We start from the raw sequence: 24,138 nt of genomic DNA on the forward strand, positions 1-24,138 counted from the left end.
CCCCATCCCCAAGTTGTATATGTGACAGTAAAACACTAAAAAAACGTGTTGTACTGGCAATAGTTACAACAAAAATAAAAACAGCAATAATGTTTAGTTTGTGAACTTTAATGTTAAATTGCATGATTTTTTTTTTTTACACACATCAGATACATTGTTAATATTTACATCGACATAACTCAAATCTCTAAAAACAAATAGAAGAAAAACAGGTTAAACTGTTGAACTTTCTTTCATTATTTCAGTCAAAAGAGCTTATAATCATAATATTTATTTGGGTTTTACTATTCCACAAATGTGCAATGAATGTCAAAAGAAATGTGATGTAGGCTTCCTTTACTGTATATGAATATTGTAAATTGTAAAAAAACAAACAAAAACAAAACAAAAACAATAGTAATAAAACAAAATGTTACAGTCTTACAAAACACAAATCAAAACATGGCAATCATTGTCAGGACATCAAAAAGGAACAGAGTAAAAATGTATATATTTTTTATGGATGTAAAGCCCAAATTCTAGCATATTATATAGTATGTAGTAGTACTTATCAATAATAATAATACTAATAATAATCATAATAATAATAATAAAAAAGGAAGGATCTCTTGAAGATTAAATGTGTCACAAAAAGACAAAGATGTGTGTAAGTGTCTTTTCTCACAGCAGGTACAGCGATAACAAACTCCTTCAGTGGTTCAAACCAGATACCACTGCTTAAACTAAATGCTAGCACACATATCAAGCCATTGCAAGACAACAAGGTGAGCACAGGAGAAAGTCTCACAAGTTTTACTCTATTCCATTTACCATCACCATTAAGAGTAAACACTAAATTACCTTCAACACCTCAAGGTTTTTTTTTCACATCGAGCACAAACACAAGTATTTTCTTTTCTTTATTTTTTTTCCAAACATACATCTGACATGGCAAAAAATGTGAACTTTCAGTTTATGCTAATTTTCTGTGTCTAGAGGGCTTGCGTGTAGGAGGCGGTATCCTGAAATTGGCTCGTCAAGCATGTTAGCTTATGTATGGTCTGAAAGTAACAGTGTAAAATGGACTATGAAAATATGTGGAGTGTTATCATATATAACTGAGTATTGTCTAAAAAAATACAGTAGCAAGCTTTTATCTTCGGTTCCTTAGATTGATTTAAACTTATTTAGGTTATATTAGTACAAATCATATTTAAAAAATATTTAAATATGTTAAGTGGCTGGGCTGTCCTTGAAAAAGCCTTTTCACTTTATCCATGATTTGTTTTTTCCAGGACAACCCTTGTATGTGATTGTCTTCACCTTTTACCCGCACCAGTTAGTTGATAACTCTGAACGAACACAACCTAGAGAACAAGGAATATTTGGTCCAACTGTGGCCCACATTTGCAGATTTCTATGGACCATATTTGACCTTGACTGACTTCACTGATTCAGGAATGACCCTGCCTGCCTCAAATCTACCTCAAGTTTACTTTATGTGATCCAGGGTTCGGGTTTGCCTTGACATTTGAGCACGATATTTACTATAACCCATACTAAGCCCGGCTCATGATTTGCGGGCCATATCTGTCCTACACAATACTTGGTAGAGCCTTAGGTGACAAAGTCATCCAGATTAGGCCCAAATGCATCTGCTATCTGAGAATGGACCCATGAAGTAATGAACCTCAAACCAACCTCTGAACACGTTTTCGTATAAAGATATGATTAATACAGCATATGGTAAACGGATAATGTAAACTGGGAAAGCGTAGCAAGTTGCCAATCAAGTATGTTTTTATTTCCCTTCAGATAATTTTAATGTAATTGCTAGCGTGAAAGCAAATGGACAAAAAAATCCAAGAAAAACTATGTCTTTGGCAACTACTGGTAGATGACAATGAAAATAACAGTAGCCTGAAGGGAAGGATAATGAGACATGGACAGTGAGCAGAAAGTAGGTACTGTTGGATCTCAAGCCCTTTGTTTTTCTTCTTAGCTAATGAGGATAACATTCTCTTCTAACAGTCCAAAATAGCCAGTCAAACTTCATAACAGCAAAGCAATTATGAAACGTAATGAAGGATCCAGCTGAAAGACTGCCAATTCACCTCTTCACATAACAACCCAGTCATTAACCATCATTAAAGGGGTAGTCCATGTCATTACAGATTGATAATTAGTTTTACAAATTAATTGGCATTTCTTATATTTTTTTTAGTCCACCAGTAAACACCTGATCACACATACATTATAGTATATGACTTTCAAAGAAGCAAGCATATGATTGACAGACAAACAGAATACAAACAAAAGAACCACGTTGCTATAAAAGGTCACTACCACTGTGGGAGATGTAAAAAAAAAAAAATAGAGAAAACATTTTGAGTGGCATATTCTGTACAGACAGTTGGCAAAACCCAAAATATTCAAAGGTGAGGAGGCAATAAAAAGCAAACAGGATGAGTGGGCACATGTGAAGGGTAAAGGATTGAGTGGTGGAAGAGAGTAGCTGGTGGCGAGGATGCTAACATCACGAGATAACTGGGGCCCTATAGCTTCAGTGGAGCAAGCAGCACACAATACACAGGGGATTGAGGGACACTTTCATATGGCAGGGGGAAGCCCACAAGTGTTTTAAGCCTATAGAGGAAACAGAAGCGAGGTGGGGATAGATGCACATCTGTTCAGCAGAGCTTTGTTTTTCACGAAGCATTTGTGGCACTATCATGTTGCCTCTCGCTGAGATAATAGTTACGTGGCATGTCACACAGATTGCTCCTTTGGGAAAGTGAATGGAGCTCGAGGGCCGTGGGTGGGGAAGCTCGTGTTGGAGTACATGGGCTCGTTGGAGGGGTGCTGAGTGTAAGGGTGCTGAGGCAGGAAAGTAACAGGAGGGTGAGCAGGCTGAGACTCGGGGAATTGTTCCATGTTGCAGACACGTTGGTAGCTCATATATTCAGCTGGGTTCAAAGGCTCTTCTGGATGCCTCCCAGAGTCCTGTGTGGAGACAAAAAAAAGAAGAAATTACTGCAGGGTCACAAAGTTTTTGATGAGAGTTGACTGAGCAACTTCACAGTAATACAGAACCATACACAGCAGAGCAGGGTCTTTTGAAGTACTCAAGCATTTTATGTCTTTAAATGATTTGGGCATGTCACACTTCTGCCATGTCACATATGCACAACACAACTCTTTGCACCGAGGGCCCTATATTCATGAATCACAAAGTTGCTGATCCTTTATTATAGAAAAATACAGAAATAAAATATCTTTCAATTGCAAAATATTAGGGTCACATACAGGAAAAGATAAGAGTTATCACATTTTAAATTCAAAATTTTATTCTTGATTTTTTTCCTCAACATTTTAACTTTTTTCTTTTAATTTCACCACCTTCACAAGATTTAATTATGCATCGTCAAAATCTAAAAATAGTCTGTCTATAGTTTAAAAACTCTCCATAACATGGTTCAAACCTCATTGACTCTAACTTACAAAATTATATTTATGTTAATAATCAGTGAGCCACTGATTTCACAGACCAAGACAAATAATTCATGCTGTCATCATCTTATAAAGTGTTTCTTTATAAATAAATGTCTACACAGAACAGCATGAAGTGTTTTGGTGTTGTAGTCTAGCCTGCTTTTGTCAGTTTTTATGAAACAAAAACAGCCATTATTCTGATGTTACATGATGTTGTCAGAAGGGTCTGATTGTTCATCTGCTTTTTACAATGAAATGCTCTAAGTGCTACTTATAAAGCTTATAATGGCACTAAGATCTCTGATAGAACAGCAAGTCTGCCTTCTCAGCATGTCAGTCACTTTGTTATCCTTGAACTGGGAATTTGGCTCCAACTTGGGAGTCGATGAGTTAGAATCAACAAATTCAGCTGGCAGAAAAGATGCAACTTTGGTATTTATTTTGTATTAAATAATAATTTAATTAGCACTTTTTTTAGGTTCATCCTCATTATAAACATCATTGATAGTGAATAAATATGTTGTGTATGTACTTCACACTTTAATATCTGCATAAATGCGATTTCCCGACAGAAAAGGCAATTATACACCTACTTGTGGGTGACATTGACAGGTTAGATTTACCTCACTGAATATTCTGCATTACCATCAGCAATCCCTTTACTAAATTAAATTGTGTGCCAACATGTGATTTGGTAGGTGGGAAGTCAAGTTTCAAACATCATAATTGTTTTCCGCTGTTACATTTGTTGACACTCCTTCCCAGAATGCTCCCTGTCCAATTCAACAGATTAGGGTTTTTTTTAAATAGCACAAGCAGATGAAGCCATGAACTCACCACAGTACACCACAGAAACAAAATTACCTTAGTGGCAGTATAACATTACCAGTCATGAATATAGTGCCCTCAGCACTGAGCTGTTTTGGGGGACTCTGAGAAATTAAACTTCTAGCTTTTTAAAGAACGTTAATTGAAATCACTGAAAACCTTAAGCAGCTCTAAATTAAATAGTGCTTTTAAAAGATCTTGGATGTGCTTTGAAGTGAGGCGATTATAATAAAAATGAAATGAGGTGGTGAATAGAAGACATGCAAAAACAAAACAAAATGATAAGAATGATAGTGAAAATGCAACTTACGAATAATCGTCAAGCATCTCTACATCTACGAAAACGATGATCCCAACTCTGTAAATATTGTGGTGGAGCAACAAAACCAGAAGGAGACTTAAACCTGCCTACAAATCATTGCATTCATCAAAACAAAGTATAAAATTGATAACTCCATTACATGAAAAGCTAGCCCAGCAGAACAAATAAATATAGTAAAATGGATAAAACATGAGGTACACATTGAGGAACTGTTAATAAGCAGGCAACCAGCACAATGACACACAAAAAAAAGATTTTTCAAATAGCATAACGTAAACCTCTGTATTGCTACATGTATGATATTTTGAGAGACAAAAGATGCTGTAATAGTAAAGCAAGGGGAAGCTGTTAATGGTGACAGTGTGAGAACTAAGCTTGTGTGAAGGTGAACTGGATTTTTCACAGCATAAGACGTGCAAGTAAACCCCTCTTGACACACATGCGGCAGACATTGGCAGAAGCGTCTGAAAAGCTTATTTGTTTCAGGTCAGTATCAAGGACCACTGAAGATGTTAAGAAAACTTTCTACTTTGTCACGTTATTAATTTCTTTTGTGTGCAGAAAAGACCTTGGTGATATCGAGAAAAATTAAAAGCGGCAGTCTGAGGAGCAGCTTTTCCATCTTAAAGGCTTGTCTCAAGACATTTGGGATTTAGATTTGAAACTTTAGCAGACTTCTGTAGAAAAAGTCAGATTCAATGTTAGGTATTGTCCCTTTGAAGAAAAATACACCCTGCCTAATTCAAATACACTCTTGCACGAGTAAAAACCCTGAATTCTAAATTTGTAGGCTGAATAAATCAGAGATTATTTGATTTAAAAAAAAAAATCCCCCTGTTGCCCCTGTGGGCGGTCTATCCTTCAAGCTCGTGTCTTCTACCAGAGGCCTGGGAGCTTGAGGGTCCTGCAGTATCTTAGCTGTTCCTGGGACTGCGCTCCTCTGGACAGAGATCTCCGATGTTGTTCCTGGGATCTGCTGGAGCCACTCGTCCAGCTTGGGAGTCACCGCACCTAGTGCTCCGATTACCACTGGGACCAGTGTTACCTTCACCTTCCACATCTTCTCAAGCTCTTCTCTGAGCCCTTGGTACTTCTCTAGCTTCACATGTTCCTTTCTACTGGTGTTGTTGTCATTTGTGATCACTACAGTGACATCAGGAAGATGGAACACAAGAAGCTTGAGAAGTACAGGGGGCGGGGGGCTCAGAAAAGAGCTCAGACAAGAGTTATATAACATCCAGTAATTTGATTCTTACAAAGAATATTAAGTTAGCATGCAGATAACAACTGGAAACTACTAATCTGGTTATTCTGTACATTTAAACAATGACCAACAAAAAGATTAAGTAAATGAAACCAAAATGTAACAAATTTAAAATGGAAACATAAGTGGATGAGAATGGATGGAAGGATGATGATGGGTGAAAAACATTGTGGTATGCATTTTATTATTGTATTAATTGTCTTGATTTAGCTATTTATTTATTTAAATATGTGTCAGTTAAAAATTGTGTGTCACAGCAAACACCCTGTAAAGTTGCTTTTGCACCTCCATATATTTAAAAAGAAGAAGAAGAAGAAGAAAAACTCCATGCAGGCAGTCTGTTTTCCCCGTTTTTGTTTGAGCTGCATTATCCATCCACAAATTCATGCTTCATGCTTGGTCTGCACCTGTCATAAGACGTATGCACTGCACAGGTCACCAGTCTATCTCAGGGCTAACACAAAGAGACAGCCATTCACTCTTATGTCCACACCTTCAGCCAATTTAGAATCATCATTAAACCCCTGTATGTCTTTGGAAAGTTCCAAATGTGCAAAAGAAAAATCATAGAAAAGTACTCTTGCTATGATTAACCAGACATTTTTTCTTTCTGTCCCAGACATTCTAGAATTGATTTTCAATTATAAAAAAAGACTGTTTAATTAGAACATTGGAAGAGCAAGGCTTTGATGCTTGTATTTAGAATTTTAAAATATCACTGCAATTTGTAGATTAAATAACTCAAATGAAGGATACCAGCAAACAAAAATCTAACCTTTATTAAAGGTAGCAAAGAGAACATTTTTAGAGAACTTTTTATACGCATAAGGTAATCAGGGAAACTCAAAGCAAGACAAAAGAGAAAACTGACTATTAAAGTACAACATTAATGGACAAGAGGATTCAACTAAACACAGAGACATGAAAACACACTAAAATGATAGAAACACAAGGGAAGCTAGGATGAAGAACTTAAAGCACAAAACAAAACAATGAAAATCACACAACAGACCTAACCAGAGATTTCAAATATTACAAATGATCAGACTTATTGTGGAATACAAGGAAATCAAGACAGGAACACAAAACTGAACATTAAACAGTGACTCAAGATTAAATCAAAATGGTGGCAACAAAAAAACAGACACACACTTTTTTTTTTTTGTTAAATTTATGCTATTTTTTCCACTTAATGGTGACTCTGAATAGTGGCCAGTTTGAAAGCATCTTTTCTGTTGCTAACAAATTCCAGAGTTCCATTAAACTGCTGGGCAGTGAGCCCAGGAGTTTTCATGATTTAGGACAATTGCCTATCTGAAGCTGTGTAATGATTTTTGAAGGGAAATTAAATGCAAAGGTCATTTATGGAAAATACTTTTTTGGAATTAAGATTTAAAGGAGTACAAGACATTTTTATCAGCCTACTTATCAGAGTTATTTCCCCAATCAAAGTGTGTTTAAATAAGGAATGGCCATTACTCGAGGTATTTACTGCCCACAAGAAGTGAAAAAATAAAGTTGACTAAGTCCTGTCTGAAAAATGGGATCCTGAACATTACAATTAAACGTTTAATAACAAGATATTTAATAAGCTCACACTTAACATTAGCTTAGATTATTCTTTATTTTTAATTGCTATACTTCTCGATAGTTTCCATATCTGTGTTTTTCAGTAATGGTTAAACAATTAATAATAAAATAATATTGGAGGAACTCAACATTTAAATAACGTCACTGGTTACGGTTTCTTTTTTTTATTATATCTTAAATACATTGATCAGAAACTTTTGAGTGTACAGCTCAAAATTTAGATGTACAGCTTATAGGTAATAGTTGTAAGTGTAACGTATATATCTCAGCATTAATATAGAACAAGTTAACAGTGAGTTGAAACACAGTGTGTTTATTTCAATTCTATTTTTTTGGTAATTTAACTGTAGTGCATTTGTTGCTTAAGCCTAGTTCTGGTGCTATAGGTCAGAACGACAGTGTGTAGTAGTCTGTATACGTTATTAAGGCGGGGATAAGGGTCACTCATAGACACAGAAAGTCTATAAATGAGACAAGGTTGTTCCCAAACCCTGAAACTGCATCTAAGCTAGATGACAGAAGCCAACTGAAAACCTTCAACATACCTATGCTCTTCTTTCTTCCTGTCATGTGAGCAGAAGCAGATTGAACATTTGATGAAACCGAGATAGTACATCTGCAGTTAAATGTAGCTTTCCCTTCACTAGATTTGATCATGAACTGAGATTGTACCATTGTCCCTTATTTCAGGCTACCATGATTAATTTTATCTTCGCTACTTTAAACCACCTTAATTTGACATTTTTATTACAGTTTGTAGTTAATAAATGTACCTTGCATTGCACTGGCTGGGTGAATTAAAATAATTAACATAAAATAATTAACATAAAATTGTTACACTGAACATTACAACCTTAAAGTAAGCTTGAAGTAGAATGTGTATGTTTTCCTTTTTATAAAGAAAAAATAAAGACATTTCTTGGAGCTGTTTCACATTAAAAGTCGACATGCTTTGTTTCGGAGAGCGCTGCACATTGCACCATCAGTCACCATTGATCCATCGTTTCACAAATTACACATCTTACTCGTTCCAGCATTTAATTGAAGAGTAATTGGATTTATTGACCCTTGTGGTTTGATTTATTCCCATGTTGCTCAGCATCTGTGCTTCAGGCCACGTTCACTCCAAAATAAAACATTTGTCAAAAGTCTGTAATTCAACACAGTAATACAGCTGATATTTATGGTTTTGTAGAGTTCACTTAAACTTCCATTATCATTTTATTCCCCTTGAGGAAAAAAACATGCACTGTTGGCAGTGTAAAAGAAAGACAACCACAGCCTGCCTACCAGCGCTGGTTTTGTCTAGCATCACTATCCAGACAGCTAAGGCCAGAAAGAAGAACAAGAAGACAACAACAAGCACATAAGATCCCCTATTGTATTTAAACATAATAAACATAAACTACATCAGGAAACAGAAAAGGTCAAATTAAGTGGATATTTTTAAAAAGGAGCATCAATAGCTTTGACAGTATGGTTCTGTTCAAACAAACAGTTTGAAAACAATAAAAAACAAAGCTAATTGTGTTACCAGTTTCACAATTATTTCAAAACTATTGCAAGAAGTGTTTTGGAGGATTTGGATAATAGTGGAAACAAACATTTGAAATGTAAAACTTCAAAAGCTATTTAAATTATTTTACACTATAATTGGGTTGTACTCATAGTAAAGTCAGACTTCTAACTTTGTTTAAATGTGAAGCGAAAGCGCACAAAAAGAATCATCACCTGTGCATACTTAAAAAATGAACGCTAATCTAAATGAAATCTGATTCACCTTGAAGTCATTTTAAGCACCGGTATATAAAGAGTAGATAACATAACCTTGGAGAATGATGGCACAAATAAGTTTTCATATCTGATAATGTAATAGCTCTGTCAAAGCCAGCGGATGCTAGAAAAATACAATCAGGCTGTGATTAACAGTTCGCTGATTTATTTCACTGATTACTTCTAAATCATAGGCCAAAGGTGAACTGCACAGGCAGAAAATGAAATGATAATGTTGTCACCCTGGATATAAACTAGTGGTTGAGTCTCTGGCTCAGCAAACACAGATTTTATTGAATGGTGTAACCCCGTGACTGGAGCCAGCCAAGACAAGGCTTATTACAAACAGGGAATGTCAACAGGCATTTCCCCAGAGAAGTTAATGTTGGAACAGCGGGCCATCCGTTATAGAGCTGCTGACTGAACGTGTTATATAAACTAACAGAAGAAGTAAATCAATAAACATTAATTTTTCTGCTTTGTCTCAGAACTGTGGAACGTGAATGTTGAACAGATCCAATAATCTGTTTCGCTCAGATACCAGTTTTCAGATACTGTAATCTACTGTTTTTGCCCAGTGCTGGAAAAATGCATTGACTTCTAGTTTTGTAAAAATGTTATTATTATGATTACACACTTCTAACACTACAAATGGTAATCCTTTGCGTTTGTGTCTATATTTCATAACCATTAAATACCAAACAGCGGTTTCAGTCATCACCCCTTTGGGCAGGCGGGCGGTAAGGGTCTAAGATTTATGAAAATCTTGTGAATGCAATAACTCGAGAAGAAAGACACCCAGGGTTTTCAAAATGATACCCTCAGTGTCTCCACTAAAAATCAAGGGTGAGTCAGAGTCTCAGTGACCTCGACCTAACCCACTAAACAGTGAACGTCAGATGTGCGGATCATGTCTACATTGGGTCCGTCGGTCCATGACCAATTTGGCACATCTATACGATGTCCAAACTAGGTCCACAAGATGTCCAACCATGAAACAACTTTAATGTCAGTGTGATGCTCAACACTTGAACTTTGGACTTATTCATTTTTCTGGAAATCATCTGGACGTCTATGACAGGTGCAAGAAATTTACATGATTAATGATTAATATCAATATTGTTGTTATCAACATAATACATTTGAATATGGGTTATATATAAAAAAGTACATGTGGGTATTTTTGGGGGGTTATTTTACATTTTGCTGTTTTTCTTCTACTGGTTTCTTTTATTTCAATTATTCAAATAATTTGTTTGTAACCAGTTTAAAAATGTCATGTATGTGTTGAAATATTAAAAACATTGAAATCCATGTTAAAATATAAAATAAAAATGTTTAAAATATTTAGAAAAATGTTAGGCTTCCTTTTAAAAGGAATATGATATGTTTAACAAGTTTAAAAGAGCATTTGCATTATATTTGGTTCATTTTTACAAGTATCCTGTTTTCTTGTGAAGACCTTTCTAAGAGGAAGTAAATGTGGTTGTGATCAGTAGCAAGACTGAGAGAGGTTGTGATGAAAAGTACGAGAAGATTGTGCAAGTGTGTATGAACTGGATTATCTGCTCGACAGTCTTTGTCGATACACACATTTTGGAAACTGCCTTTGAGAAACTCGGGGCATGCTCCGTGCAGAAGCTCACTTTTTTTAGTGTCAAGAGCCCGCGCCATCTTGGAGACGTCTGCTGATCACTCTGCATTACTTCACACATAACTGTTTCAGTACATAAAACATGGGCCTACAAAGACTATATAAGCAGCATTAAAACAAGGTCTAAAATGAGTCAAAGTCTGGCACTGAAAACATGTCCACAACAAACACATTTGGACTATTAGTAGCCAGTACAACACTAGACGTTCAACAGATGTAGAAAAAAAAAGACACCTGGAAATACAAAACAACCCCCTCAGTGGACCAAAATGTATGTCCAAAATGACTTACAAAAGACATCACTCGGTAGTCACTTTGCACAGTGGAAAAGGTCAGAGGTCAGGTTTTCTAAAACTCTTGTGAATGCTATGATTCAAGTAAGATGTTATCTAAGATTTTGATACTATATCTACTGAAAACTACTTCTACTAGGAGGCAGAGGGATACCACTGGCCACAATATTCACAATATTTTTAAAAGTTATGATACTTTGACACAAGACTTCTTTCTTTCTTTCTTTCTTTCTTTCTTTCTTTCTTTCTTTCTTTCTTTCTACCATAAAACTAATACACTCTTTACATTTTTCCACTTACAGGATGTGAGTGTGATAAAGATTTTGAGAACCCAAAACCAGAAATAATTGTATTTAACTGTGGATATTTTTTGGACGAATTCTTCCAGCATGCAGCTGCCAAAGGTTTAATACCAATGATAAGTCTTGGGTGTTAGTAAAGACTTGGCTCCACATCAAAGCCGGGGTACTGTATGCAAGAATATTGAAATCTGTAATTTATTTAGCCTTAATCTCAGGATGGTGCAGTAGCACATTTTATTGATATACTGTCTATTTGGTAACAAAAAAGAATAATGCTATCTTTTTTCAAATTTCAACTGGTTTTAATCCACATTTAAATATTTACCGGCATCTACACTAAATAGATGTTTCTTTTCTCTTATGCAAATGGGTTCTTAGGCTTAAAATCTTACTCCAAATACATGAGACCATTTCTCAGTACATTTAGTGCACCCTTGCAATAATAATGTGTATTTAAACTGTCAGTGCTACTGATGCTTCTGCTAGACTAATTGTCTGGTAATTTACAAACAGTTGCTACTAATACTCTACTGGCTGCTTGTTATGTAGCTTTTTATTAGCCTTGCCCCACCTGACATTCACTTGTAGGCCCCAACTTTGTTGGTAGTTTATTGTTGTCACTCTCCAATCTCTGCTGGGCTGGGCTGCATTGCATGACTGCTTGCCTGAAGTAATCCTTTGTCGTCTCTCTCTCCCTTTTGCTAATATAAAATGCGTAATGCAAGTCCAATCTTTTTTGTTACATCTCTGGCCATCTCTGCACTCACTCAGAACAAATTTGAGCAAGTTTTATGCTCCCTGTGTAGAAATATAGAAATATCACTATAGTACTTTCTTCAGACTTTGTCCAAACAGTGTAAGTTAGAAAAAACTGATAATACATACAAATACAACACTGTGCAAAAGTGCCATCATCATTTCTTTATGCCTTGCTTTGAAGGATAGGACATTAGCTGCTTTTTCTCTCGTTTTCAGTGCAGTCCTTGTTTTTGTTTTTTTTAGTTTTGCCACCTAGAACTGACCTATTAAAATATTTCAGTATAAAAATGGCACCTCACTCAAGGGATGAACCCATTTTGTGTCACATGCATTACAAACAACTTACCATAATCATTCTGCAAAAACATTTTTGTCCATTTCATCAGTTGAATAAAACATGCACAAAGATAAAAAGTATGCACAAAAACAGAAACAAAATTTTTGCACCAACAAGATGATGGCTAAAGCATTACTAGCTGGAAATTTGGCATGTCTTCACCTGATGTACAGTGTGTCCTTATAAAGTGCGAGGAAACTGGACAAGTGGGGCACAAAAGTGTCAGGCCTTCAAAACTATCTATAGCCGATGGACAGTACTTATAGTAACTCTTTAAAATACAGTGGAAGCTCTGTCAGGGTTTGGGCTGAATTTCAGTCAGTGGTGTTGGAGAAATTGATGGAATTATGGGCTCCATCAGATTTTTTACCTACCATGCAAAGCCATCTGGAAAGAGTATAAATGGTAATGGCTTTATTTTTTAGCATGGAGTACTAGTGAAATAAAATGATGCCTGGAGAGAAACACAGAGGTCTGGGCACAGAGTGAAACACAGTGCCCAGACCTCAACATCTTTTAATCCATCTGGGGTCATCTTGACAGAGAATGGAGCCAAAAATGGTCAGCATCCAATGAAGAATACATTGGAAGTCCCTTCATAAACCCTGGAGAACTATACCTGAAGACTACTTAAAAATGACAAGAAAACTTGTATAAGTTCATTCAGGCTGTGTTGAAGGATGAAGGTGGTGATAGCAAATACTGACTTTCAAGTTTGTTATAATTGTTCTTTTTCTTGTTTTACTAGCAAAAAACTCCAAAAAGCAGTATGGCTTGAGAATATGGCACAGTCCATTGGATAATTTAGGAAAGAATAGAACAGAGTAGCATTTTATTGTCATTGTACATGTATGATGACATATGGAATAAATTAGGAAATTTAAATAAATACATAAAAACATTTTATAGTAAAATTATTGTCACTCTCCCAGTCTATGCAATGCAAAGTTTGCTCTGCATTTGCAGGGACAGGCTAGTTTACTCTACATTCAAAAAAATGAATGTGTTCCATCTGAATTGTCAAACTGAAGCACATTTTCTCTGTGTTGTTTTATTATTGTGCTGAAAAACTGACAGACAAACTCTTCCACAACAGAACTTTTAGTTTAACTGAACTGTTATGTGTGGGTCTATTTATTGATGGCACACATTTTAATTTACCCTTGTTGTCACATTGGGTCATCAAGGGGCAAATAATTAGAACTAAGTAGATGAGCCCAGCTTCTTGTCTCCTGGCAACAAGCTAGACTCCTGTGTTTATTGTCGTCTTTTGTTTGTTTTAGTGTAAGACATCACAGAGCGTCTGGGTTGAGAAAAGTGTTTGTTATTTACGGACATCACGTCCTGTGATTTCTGGCTACTTAGCTGCTCAAAATTCAAACAGTATCTCCTGATACCATCTGGGGCTGCCAGTGAGTGAATACCTAATGTAGCTTTAAATATTTTGCTCTCTAGAGATGTCACACCTGCAAATTACTTCAATAGTAAATCTGAAATTGCAGTTTAGGGCAACAAGTAGTAATAATGGTGCTTCTGTTATCACATAAAGATTCTCATTCCAGCTTTGTTAACTAATGCAAAACATTCATTTTAAGATGTGATTTCTCAAAGCTTTTGTGTGCAGTAATGCATTTTATATCTACATTTAGCTCATTTAGCTAAAATTTGGAAAAAAAAACAAAAAACAAGTAAATCCTGCAACAGTGTTTTATGAACACACACTTTGCACTACTTCTCTTCATGCCTTTAACCTTGAAGCCTCCTGGCTTGGCTGAACAACAACTTGCAGAAACACACAGAAACCAGTCTAACCACTTTAGCAGCACGGCGATTTGTGCCCCTGTCCCACTTTCCTGTATGCGTATAAGGAGTATTTCAAGTGGTGTAGATGACTGTTTGCATGTGATGGAAGGATTTCTTCCAGCTGTCTTGATTTGGGTACAGATCAGATCAGACATCAGAGCAGAGTCTTGTAGATGAGAGCATGTTTCCTCTGCTACCAATCAGGGCTGTCAAGTGTGTCATAATCACTTGACAACCACCTTTGGCGTGTGCGCAACTGCTCAGAAAAGCATTTTACATATGATATCTTCAATATTTTACATTATTTTGCCATTAAGTCAAAAAAGTGACATAAAAACACACTAAAGAACTATTTCATTTTGTTTTTATAAGACCAGAGATGTTCAAAATCCCAAACGTTTTTCATGCAAAATAGTCATGCTGCTAAATCTCGCACATTATGGACAGGAATGCTCTACAGATTTCTCTGGAATCAGACTTCATGCATAAAGAGACTAAAAGGAGCATCAAGAAAACATGAAGAAAAGGAGTTAAAAATTGCTTTGTCTTTGCCAGCGAGCCATATTTTGCATGACATTTTGTGAAAATTATAGAGCACTTGTGTGGCTGATCTTATATTCTCTCACTACAATGTGCTTTTCAATTTCTGCACCACACGTCTCTGCTCGAGTGCTGTTGTGTTAAATGACACCCTAAAAATCACTCTGATTCAATCAAACTTTCTGAAGAGCAACATGGGGGATATCAAAAGATGACCAAGGCTGAAGAGGAAGGTAGACAAGGGAACCATGTGGATCATATAAAGGAAGGTCAGTGCATGTGAAAAGGGTATGAATGAAGGGATGGAGTGCATTGGTCTGTATACCTTGAGGCCAAAGTCTGAGGGGAAAGGCCTATAATGGCATGCGTTAGTGTGAGCTAGGCTGGATGGTTGCATACTCGACAAGATCCCCAGGGCCAGTGTGAGCAGAGCTTCGTGGGCTTGGAGAGGAGGCCAAAGCTGCAGTATCCAGCTCCGCATACTGGACATCACAGTCCTTGTGGCCAGAGTTCTGGAGACAAGAGAGGCGAAAGTGTGTGAGGAGTGAGGCAGCCAAAAAAATGAGAGTGTGAAAAAGATAGAAAGCTGACGAGAGAAAGAGAAAGTGGGAGAGAGCAAGTGAAAGGCAGACAGATGAGAAAATTGATGGCTGAAGGTTGAATGGTCGTGGGGACATTTTGAGTGTGTGAGCAGCAGTGTTAGAGTGGAAGACAAAGAAAAATGTGTGCGCATGGGGAGGAAAAGAAAACGTGAAAGGTGAAAATTATTATGACGAGCCAGCAATGGAGTCGTTGAACAGAAACTCACAACAGTGGGGAAATTATTATATATTAAATTAAAAATTAGAGATGGAAAAGAACTTAATCTTTGCTTACTATGCACATACCATTATTCTATTATTTTTCCATATTTATCCATAAAGTGTTGGCATGCGCAACAGGAACATATTTTGGTCCAGCTGCTATTTTTTTTTCTTAAGATTATGTGTGCATAGCTCATCTATGTATATCCAGGAAATCATGTACATTTGATAGTCATGAAAACTGGATTCCAATGGAAACAAACACAAAACAAGCCAAACCCACCGCGGGCACGCGCAGCTCTAATGCCTGGATTATACTGAACATATGTCCATGTAATCCTTCAGACTACAATGAAACTAATAAATGTGTCCTGATCACAGTCTGAATTAACTGTTTACATTGGCAACCACGGTTACCCTGTGGCACATGGAGATACTTGCAAAGCCCAGAAGCGAGTTAATGGAGATGCTTGTGTGGCTTCCATTGTGCTGATATTTCAGTGTGCATGTAAACACAGACAAAGACCTTCATTCAACTAGAATTCGACCACTGAGCACAAAAAACAAATCCAATGACTGACTCGATGAGGAATTGGCCAAGTGGATGATTGAGCAAATGACCTTAATGGGGTGATCAATAAATGACAATGACAGCTTTGAACGCTCTTTATCCAAATCCAATAAAACAAAACACGTTGTTGCTCCATTAATAAAAATTTACAAAAAATAAAAAAGGTGATTTCGTTTATCATTTATCAATTGAAAATAGCCGAAAACTGTAGAAAACCAACATAATATCTTGTGCCCCCTTTAAAAATGTATCTTATGTAGGAAAAGTGAAAATGGATTTATTTGATTTTCCTTATTTTAATAAAATAAACAATCTAAACAGAGCTCAGATAGGCAATGATGATGAAATAAAATGTAAGTTTTTTAAAAACAGAACTACAGGGTTCAAAGTGTCTCTGAACTGATTGTACAACCCACAAACAAAATGCTTGCTGTAATGAAATCAGTGGAGTAAAATTAAGAGTGGTTAAGTAAATGCAAAGCACAAATGCACCACATCTAAAGCTGCATGGTAAAGACTTGTGAACGAAAAATGGAATGAAATGATACGTGTTGCATCAATGTACTTTAATTCCATCTGAGAAAAGATTACGTAGAAATGACGGAAGCTTTTACAGAATCTCCTGTAAATAATTTAAATCTACTTTGCAATCTCTCCACTATTGCATATTTCCCCGCCGCTCACACTCTGCACTCACTGGATATTTAAATATCGAGAGTATTTGTCATGACCGGAGTGCAATCAGGGGGAAAATTACAGCCACATTGCATTCAAAATTGGCAGATAGTGTTTTGCCCCTAGAGAATCATCATTAGTAACACTCGACGCTCAGCAGTCAATGCATGTCTTTCACAAATAGTGTTTTGAAAACCTCAGTGATACCCTATTCATCTTAAGAGCAGCCCTAAACTTCAATTTAAGTGGAATGTTATCAGAGATAAGAAATAAATCTTAGGAAGATCTACCCTTGGTGTCCAAGGATTATCTGAATTAAACATCCAGTCCCTTTGAGCATAGAATTGAAGATGATAGTTTAATATCCTTGAATAACTACACAGAAAATCAAAATCAATTCGCCCAGGGAAAAGAATGATAGTAATTGAGTTATCCCTCAAGTTCGGTGAGAAAGAGTCATTTATAAAGTGCACCAAAAATGCAAAGCAGTTTTAACAAGGTTAGCTGACAGGCTAATATATTGAAGTTGGTGGCATCAATATAACATCAGTGCGGTTTTTATTTTTTTTATTATTTGTACTATTATGCATGAGTTAGTTAGGCTTAGAACGTAACAAAGCATTTTTACCCTAATGGTTAGAGCAGTGTTTCCCAACCTTGGAGCCACGGCACATATATCACATTAGAAAAGTCACACGGCACACCATCAAACAAAAATTTCACAAAAAGCATATTGATCATTTTCCCCAACGCACCAGGTATAGCAGAATTGGCTCAGCTTGTCCCCAGTATACCATTTTTTGCTTTCTTCTGAGCACTACTCATGCTAGGGCCTTTATCTGGGTCAGAATTTCCTCCAGGACCCAGGTTAGATTGATTACTTTTTCTTTTCAAATATTTAACTATCGCTATTATGCAATGCGTGGTCTCACAGCTTGACTATTATGTAATTTCTTCTCAGTCTTCTTCTCTTTTACTGGCAGTTGGCAACCTATTTAATTAGAGCAGTTGTACTGCCCTCTAGTGGAAGAGAATGCACCTGTGACTCACGCCGATTGCTTAGAGCAGCGGTCCCTAACCCCCAGCCCACGGACCGGAGTCGTTTGGTACCGGGCCGCAAGAGACTCAGGTGTGAAATTTATGGTTTTCAGGATTGTATTTGTTTATTGTATATATATTTATTATTTATATTTATTATATGTATTTGGTAGATAAACATAACAAAATAAAATAAATACAACAAAATAAAACGTTGTGAAAACATTGTCGGATGTAAATCTGTCTGTCGTGCAAAAAAGGTTGGGGACCGCTGACTTAGAGTACTAATTAGGTGGAACCAGATAATCTTCCATGGCACACCTGATCATTTTTTGCCCAGTGGTTGGGAAACACTTGGTTAGAGAGACAATCTAAACATTATTTCAGCTGTCTCACAGTCCACCACTTTTATTTTACCTGCTAGAGTCACTTCTGCTACCTCTAAATTGTGTAGATATGTATACTGTATATGTGTGTCTGTGTGTGTGTGTTTATGTCCTCAGAACAATAGGCTGTAGAGCTGCGGATGTTTGCCGATGCTTTGAAAAAGTGACGTCTAAAGACGTGTTTGTTTGTGATGAGATCTGGTGACTGAAAGCTAAATTCGTCATATGACTTGATCCTTCGAAAAAACTATTCAGTAAACTACTAGAGCCAGTTTATTGAGGCATTGCCTTTCTGGAAGATGTTTCATAGGAGGTTAGAGGTGATCACATAGAACAACTTTATATTGATTTACAGTGACCCTTTCCTCTAACAGGACAAGTGGACCCAAACCAGAAAATATATCTAACACATTGTGTTTTAATGCAGTCTCTTGTGCTATAGTGAGACCTATAACTCTGCTAGCTTTTTTTTTTAAACACATACAAATTATATAGTTGTGATATGTCATTTTGTGGAATGTGAAACAGTGTGACTTCTAAAGGAGTTTTCTTATTCTGGATCTGAAAAGCTGGTTTTAATGCCAGGTGACAGCTATGCAGAAGTTTTATGAAACTGATATATTCTGTTTTATGAATACTGAAACAGGTAGACCTATTCTGATAAGTACCTGAAACAAAACTACGGACCTGTAAATGTGAATAGAACAGGCTCTTTACTTTAACACTCTAAATTAAATTGCGATGATTTAAGTCCTTCAAAAGATATCCACTTTAGAGAAAGAAAAAATGTATATTTAATATCTAGTTTACTCTAAAACCATACTTCAAGGATTCCAGATTTTTACTGGCGTGCTCGATTAATTTCTGAATTACTGACCTTGTCAGTGACACCAGCTCCAAGTTCATTGGTTCTTACTGAAAGCAAATGCAGACCACATTTAAATTGTTAAAAAAGGTTAATTAACCCTCTGAAACAGTTGAACACTATAGATTTAAAGCCTCCTTCCATTTAAAAATGCCTTTGAGTTACTTTGACCTTCACTGCTTAGATGATGTATATTCAGAGTTTGACAATGCAGTGAAGTTTTCTGATTTATTTGCTGCAAGTTTGTTTCTCTAGGTTAAAAGTCTGAAAAGTACCCGCAATAGGAATTGCAAGACTAGTGCTCAACTTACATAAGTGCGATCTGGAAAGCTACAGTCACTATAGGTTATGAATGGAGTTTTTGTATAAAAACAAGTCTTGCATTTGATAGTTAAACTTTTGAAATAGGCTTTTAGAATTGCTGTCCTCAAAGGGTGAGAATGTATAAGATGCAATTTCAAAAGTCCTGAATAATTTTTTTTAACAAAATGTCAGACATCAATAAATTAATAAATATTCAACACAGGAACTTTTATCTTAAAACTAGTGCTGTCAGCGTTAATCTCGTTGAAATGACGTTAACGCCATAACCGCATTAACACGGCAAATCTCCATTAGCGAGTTAGCGCGGATCGCCCCGTGCATGGGGCTGCACGGCGCTAACACGTTAACGAGCTAACCGCGCTAATGCGTTGACGCCATGCGGCCCCACGCACAGGGCGATACGCGCTAACTCGCAAATGGAGATTTGGCACGTTAGTGCGGTTATAGCGTTAATGCCATTTTAACGAGATTAACGCTGGCAGCACTACTTAAAACATGTCTGTAGGCTGTAAGGACGCAGGCCCTGTACACTGATATCTTGTCATGATTTCAAGTAGCCAGAAAATGGGTAGCAGAAACAATAGAGAATAGCATGTCAGCAGTTGTGTCACACTGATGTGGCTTTTAATTTGAATTGTGAAGTTCCATCATGCACAAGGGTAACACATACAACCTGACTTAAGTCAACATATCAGCTTAACCTTTAATTATCAAAATTTAAAATAACTTTCCAAATGGTTCTGGATTTGTGAAGGAATACTGGCATAAATCTAAGGAGCTAAAAGTGGATCTCATTAAGATACAGTTGATACCCACGTGTTGTTACACATTTGAGCAAGTTGCATTTTGCACAACACTGCTTACCAAATAAGTAAAACTGAGACTGAAGAAAGAAAGAAACTTAGCAATTGTGTGGTTACAAATTGTCACATTACCAAGAGACACACTGAAAATGATTTTGTTTTCAGCCAGCACACACAACATGCAGAAGCTTGCACATCCACACAAATTGTCTAAAATCCTGGTTGTTGTTGTTTTTTAAATTCATCTCAGAAAGAAATGCTGCCAAAGCAAATAAAGCCCTCAGTGCTCTCAAGCATCTGTGCCACTGAGGGAGGTTTCCCCACAGTTAGCAGAGGCATCTGATACAACAAGTCAAACATTTCATAGTCAACAGTTAAGACTCAGGGGTGATGATGTACTGTGGAGCACCACACTGTAACGTATCTGCAGACGGTTGCCTGGCAAACCCACAAGTAATTACGATGGATTAGAGGAAGAGTAGGGGAGGTGAGGCAGAGGGCAGGCCGTCGGGGTCAGAACATGAAATCGTCCACAGAGAGAGAAAGAGAGAGCATGGCGGCTGGCCAGGTTTACATAGAAGATGAGAGGTGCTGATTTTGATGATGAGATAAGAAGCTTAGTCAAACCGCGCAGTGGATTTACTGGTCAGCATCTACTCATAACACCAGACAAGCAAAAATGAAAGCTCCTCAGTGACTGTACAGAAGCACCGTTCATTGTAAATCAGTTCTACAATACCACCAAGCAGAACCTCACCAAATATTCACCCTTTCAGCAGCAGTTACTACTGACCAAAGGCAGCAGCTGTGGATGACCCCTCCATAGTGAAGCTCACGTGACTCCGCTTATGGCATCAGTACTCACCGGCTTATCGGTGAAGGGGGTCGACTCAGAGGGTGCCATGTCGTAATAAGGAGGCTGAAGAGGAAGCTTCTGCATTTCTTCCTCCTTGTCGAGATGAACCACCTACGGGAAACACCAAGAGCTCAGCGTGACTTATAATGAGCTCGAAACCGGGATAGATCAGCCAGCTCTAGTCCTCACCAAGGTTAACTTTGCAATTAGTCTATGAGTGTGAACTGCTACCTCTTATTGCATGTGCATTAATTAAAACACATCAGCAGCAAAACATTATGTTGACAGTTGTTGCTCACATTTTTTTGTGTGTGTCTGTGGTAATGAACAGAAATCAGCAATGTTAATCTCGCATCCGACAGAGAATACAGCTTGACAGCAGTTTGAACTTCAGCAGCTCAGTTGAACCTAAAGTTATTATGTGCATCAAAGTAATTTTGTCAAATGAATCACTTCCAGATCACATAAATATATGATGCAAACTTTTGAAACATCTGAGCTGAAATGCTAAAGTAACTGTAAAGCTGCAAGAGCTAGCTGAGATTCATAGCCACTATATTACAGAGGGATTTCATTTCTTACATAAACCTGACATAAATAAACTATTTGAAAAGAATAGTTTGCCTATGTAGACAAGGCTCACTGAAACCATTTTAATATGGTACAGACATTTCATTAGGTACGTCTAAGAAAATGTATGTAGTCCAGCACAACATAACATAAATTCTGCTTTTACATTTTCTACTTTTGTTTTCAAAAAGGTTTAAACTGGGTTATATTTTAGAGTGTAGTGGTGATCTATTTTGATTCTTAAATGTTTCTTTAAATCCCTTTGTATAGATATTTATTTTAAAAGGTAGAACGTAAACATTTTCACTGTGTTTGAAGGATTAAGGTTTAGGTACAAATGCTAAATTTTCATTTCACATGTTTTCTTTATTTATTTTTTGCTTAGGGTGCAAGATCTTTAAGTCTCTATTAAGTCAGATGTTATTTCATTTATGCAAATAAAAGAGCAATATGGTTCAAAAAGACACAAAAACATGTTTCAAAGTGTTGTATAAATAAAGAGGGGGTTTAGCTAGATTCAGAAACCTTCTGAATTAAATTCAAAATTAACCTACATCCTTAATCAGTGGACTTGCAGAGCATGATGTTCTGTGGTGACCATTCAATATGTCAGTTTCTCAAGGGTGACTAATTACCTTTAATGGAGTATGGTACTATATTATAAAATAAATTAAATTGTAATCCATCATAATTTCTGGGGCATTACAGTTACATTGAGATTGTAGATGAATATCTTTTTGGTTAACACCAAAATCTTTCTGTAGACAGACAACGATCCGATCAGTATGTTGGTTTGCATGATTTTACACTGTAGCTTCAGTTAGTGTATTACTGGACAATGCAGGCCTGCAATGCAGCTGGCACAAATTTGTCTGCCATACCATCCAGAGGAATGGATTAAAACAGCTGTGTCTACATCAAAACAGGCTCAATTCATTTGGTTCTCTTGTCTGTATTTACTCCCCCTCTCATCAGCTTGTCAAATCACTCTAAGAAACCTGTCTAGCACGTCTATGACCAGCTGATCACACCAAAGCAGGTGGCTTTGTCGCTGGACAACAGTTCCTTTCAGTGCTGGAAATTCAACAACATTTTGCCTCAGAAATCAGAAAAGGGCACTAGCATGACCGTACAGAGTAAATCATGGTTGCTCAGGGGGAAAACATCAATGAACTCAATGTGAACCAGAGGAAAAGATCGAAAACCAATAAAGTCAAGTCAATTCAGGCCAACTCAATTGTAATCTATAATCTATTACATGCAACATAAAAGTCTTAATAAACAACAGGTGGTGTCACATTATTTATGGTTTTGTTTAATTAAAAAGGGTAGTGAGAATGAGACATTAAACACCTCCAGTGGTCTTCCACATGCACACTTGGCAAGGTAGGTTAACAGGTAGGTTGTATAATCATCCTAGAAAACTTGACCTATCTCTTCTGAAGAGCTATGCTGTCTCGGTTGGTTCTGTATCTTCATGTGATGCCTGAAAGACTTAGTTATATGGAAATCTTGTCAGTGAAGAAGCTTCTTGAGGTTCATATTAATTGCAGGTTTCTCTCAATGTATATGTAAATTCCAAAACAACTTGAGTTGCACTATAATTTCCGTACATAATTCGCTTAGGCGCTGATAAATATTCAGATTGGGTAATGACTGTATGATGATGACTGTAAATCTACAAGGGGTGAGGGTTAAGATTCTCACTTTAAAAATCAAGATCTGGCTGTTTCACAAGTTTTCTGTGGCATAATAGGCACAGTGTTTTGAAGGGTGGGTTTGTGTGAGGAAAGGGGGCCACTCCTATAGTTTTCTTTTTCACCAGGTTGTCTGTCTTAGACTTTTCCCACAGAGTACTTCTAATTGATCTGTCAAAACCTGTCATAATCACAAAAGCAAAATTTGATGCTTCTGACATCAAAGTACCTTGAAAGTGTTTCTTAGGTGGGGTACTCAAAACAGTCTATAGAGAAGCTTACTGGCATAAAGGAATTAATTAATATTTTAATGACAAATGAAGGCGAAACCTTCATAGAACGTTTGTCAGACCTGCACATTTCGCAATGAAAAGAAATAAGAGTTAATGAAAGAAATTAAAGTCACTCGGAACAATGAGGTCATCAATGAAAATGTGAGACTCATAATGGTTGCTGAACAATGGTTTTCCCTCTTCATACCTGCAAATTCTGTTTAATCTGTTTTATGCATTCAATTTTTTCATCCACTTTTCAAAAAGCTTTTGAATGACAATATGTATCTGGGTGATGTGAACTTTTCTACTCACGTTACATCAAAAGGTGAAGCATTTAAT

At 36.7% G+C, this 24,138-nt stretch overlaps 1 protein-coding gene across 6 annotated transcripts in view; it reads right to left on the reverse strand.

Moving 5' to 3' along the window:
* Positions 1–411: 411 nt before the first annotated feature.
* nectin1b (nectin cell adhesion molecule 1b) overlaps positions 412–24,138 on the reverse strand; it is a 155,040-nt gene continuing 131,313 nt past the window's right edge. For 2 of the 6 annotated variants that reach the window (XM_005735923.1, XM_005735924.1), the window contains 2 exons: positions 21,267–21,368; positions 412–2,982 (listed from right to left, as the gene is read on the reverse strand). In XM_005735923.1, coding sequence (XP_005735980.1) covers positions 2,749–2,982; positions 21,267–21,368 — 336 coding nt within the window. In that variant the 3' untranslated portion in view covers positions 412–2,748. Of the gene's footprint in view, positions 2,983–15,261; positions 15,449–21,266; positions 21,369–24,138 lie in introns of all 6 variants that reach the window. The other 4 variants (XM_005735925.1, XM_013911595.1, XM_013911596.1 and 1 more) reach the window with 4 other exon arrangements.

This window comes from Pundamilia nyererei, unplaced genomic scaffold (genome assembly GCF_000239375.1).
Source record: "Pundamilia nyererei isolate P.nyererei 1_Seehausen unplaced genomic scaffold, PunNye1.0 scaffold00066, whole genome shotgun sequence".
NCBI classification, from domain to species: domain Eukaryota; kingdom Metazoa; phylum Chordata; class Actinopteri; order Cichliformes; family Cichlidae; genus Pundamilia; species Pundamilia nyererei.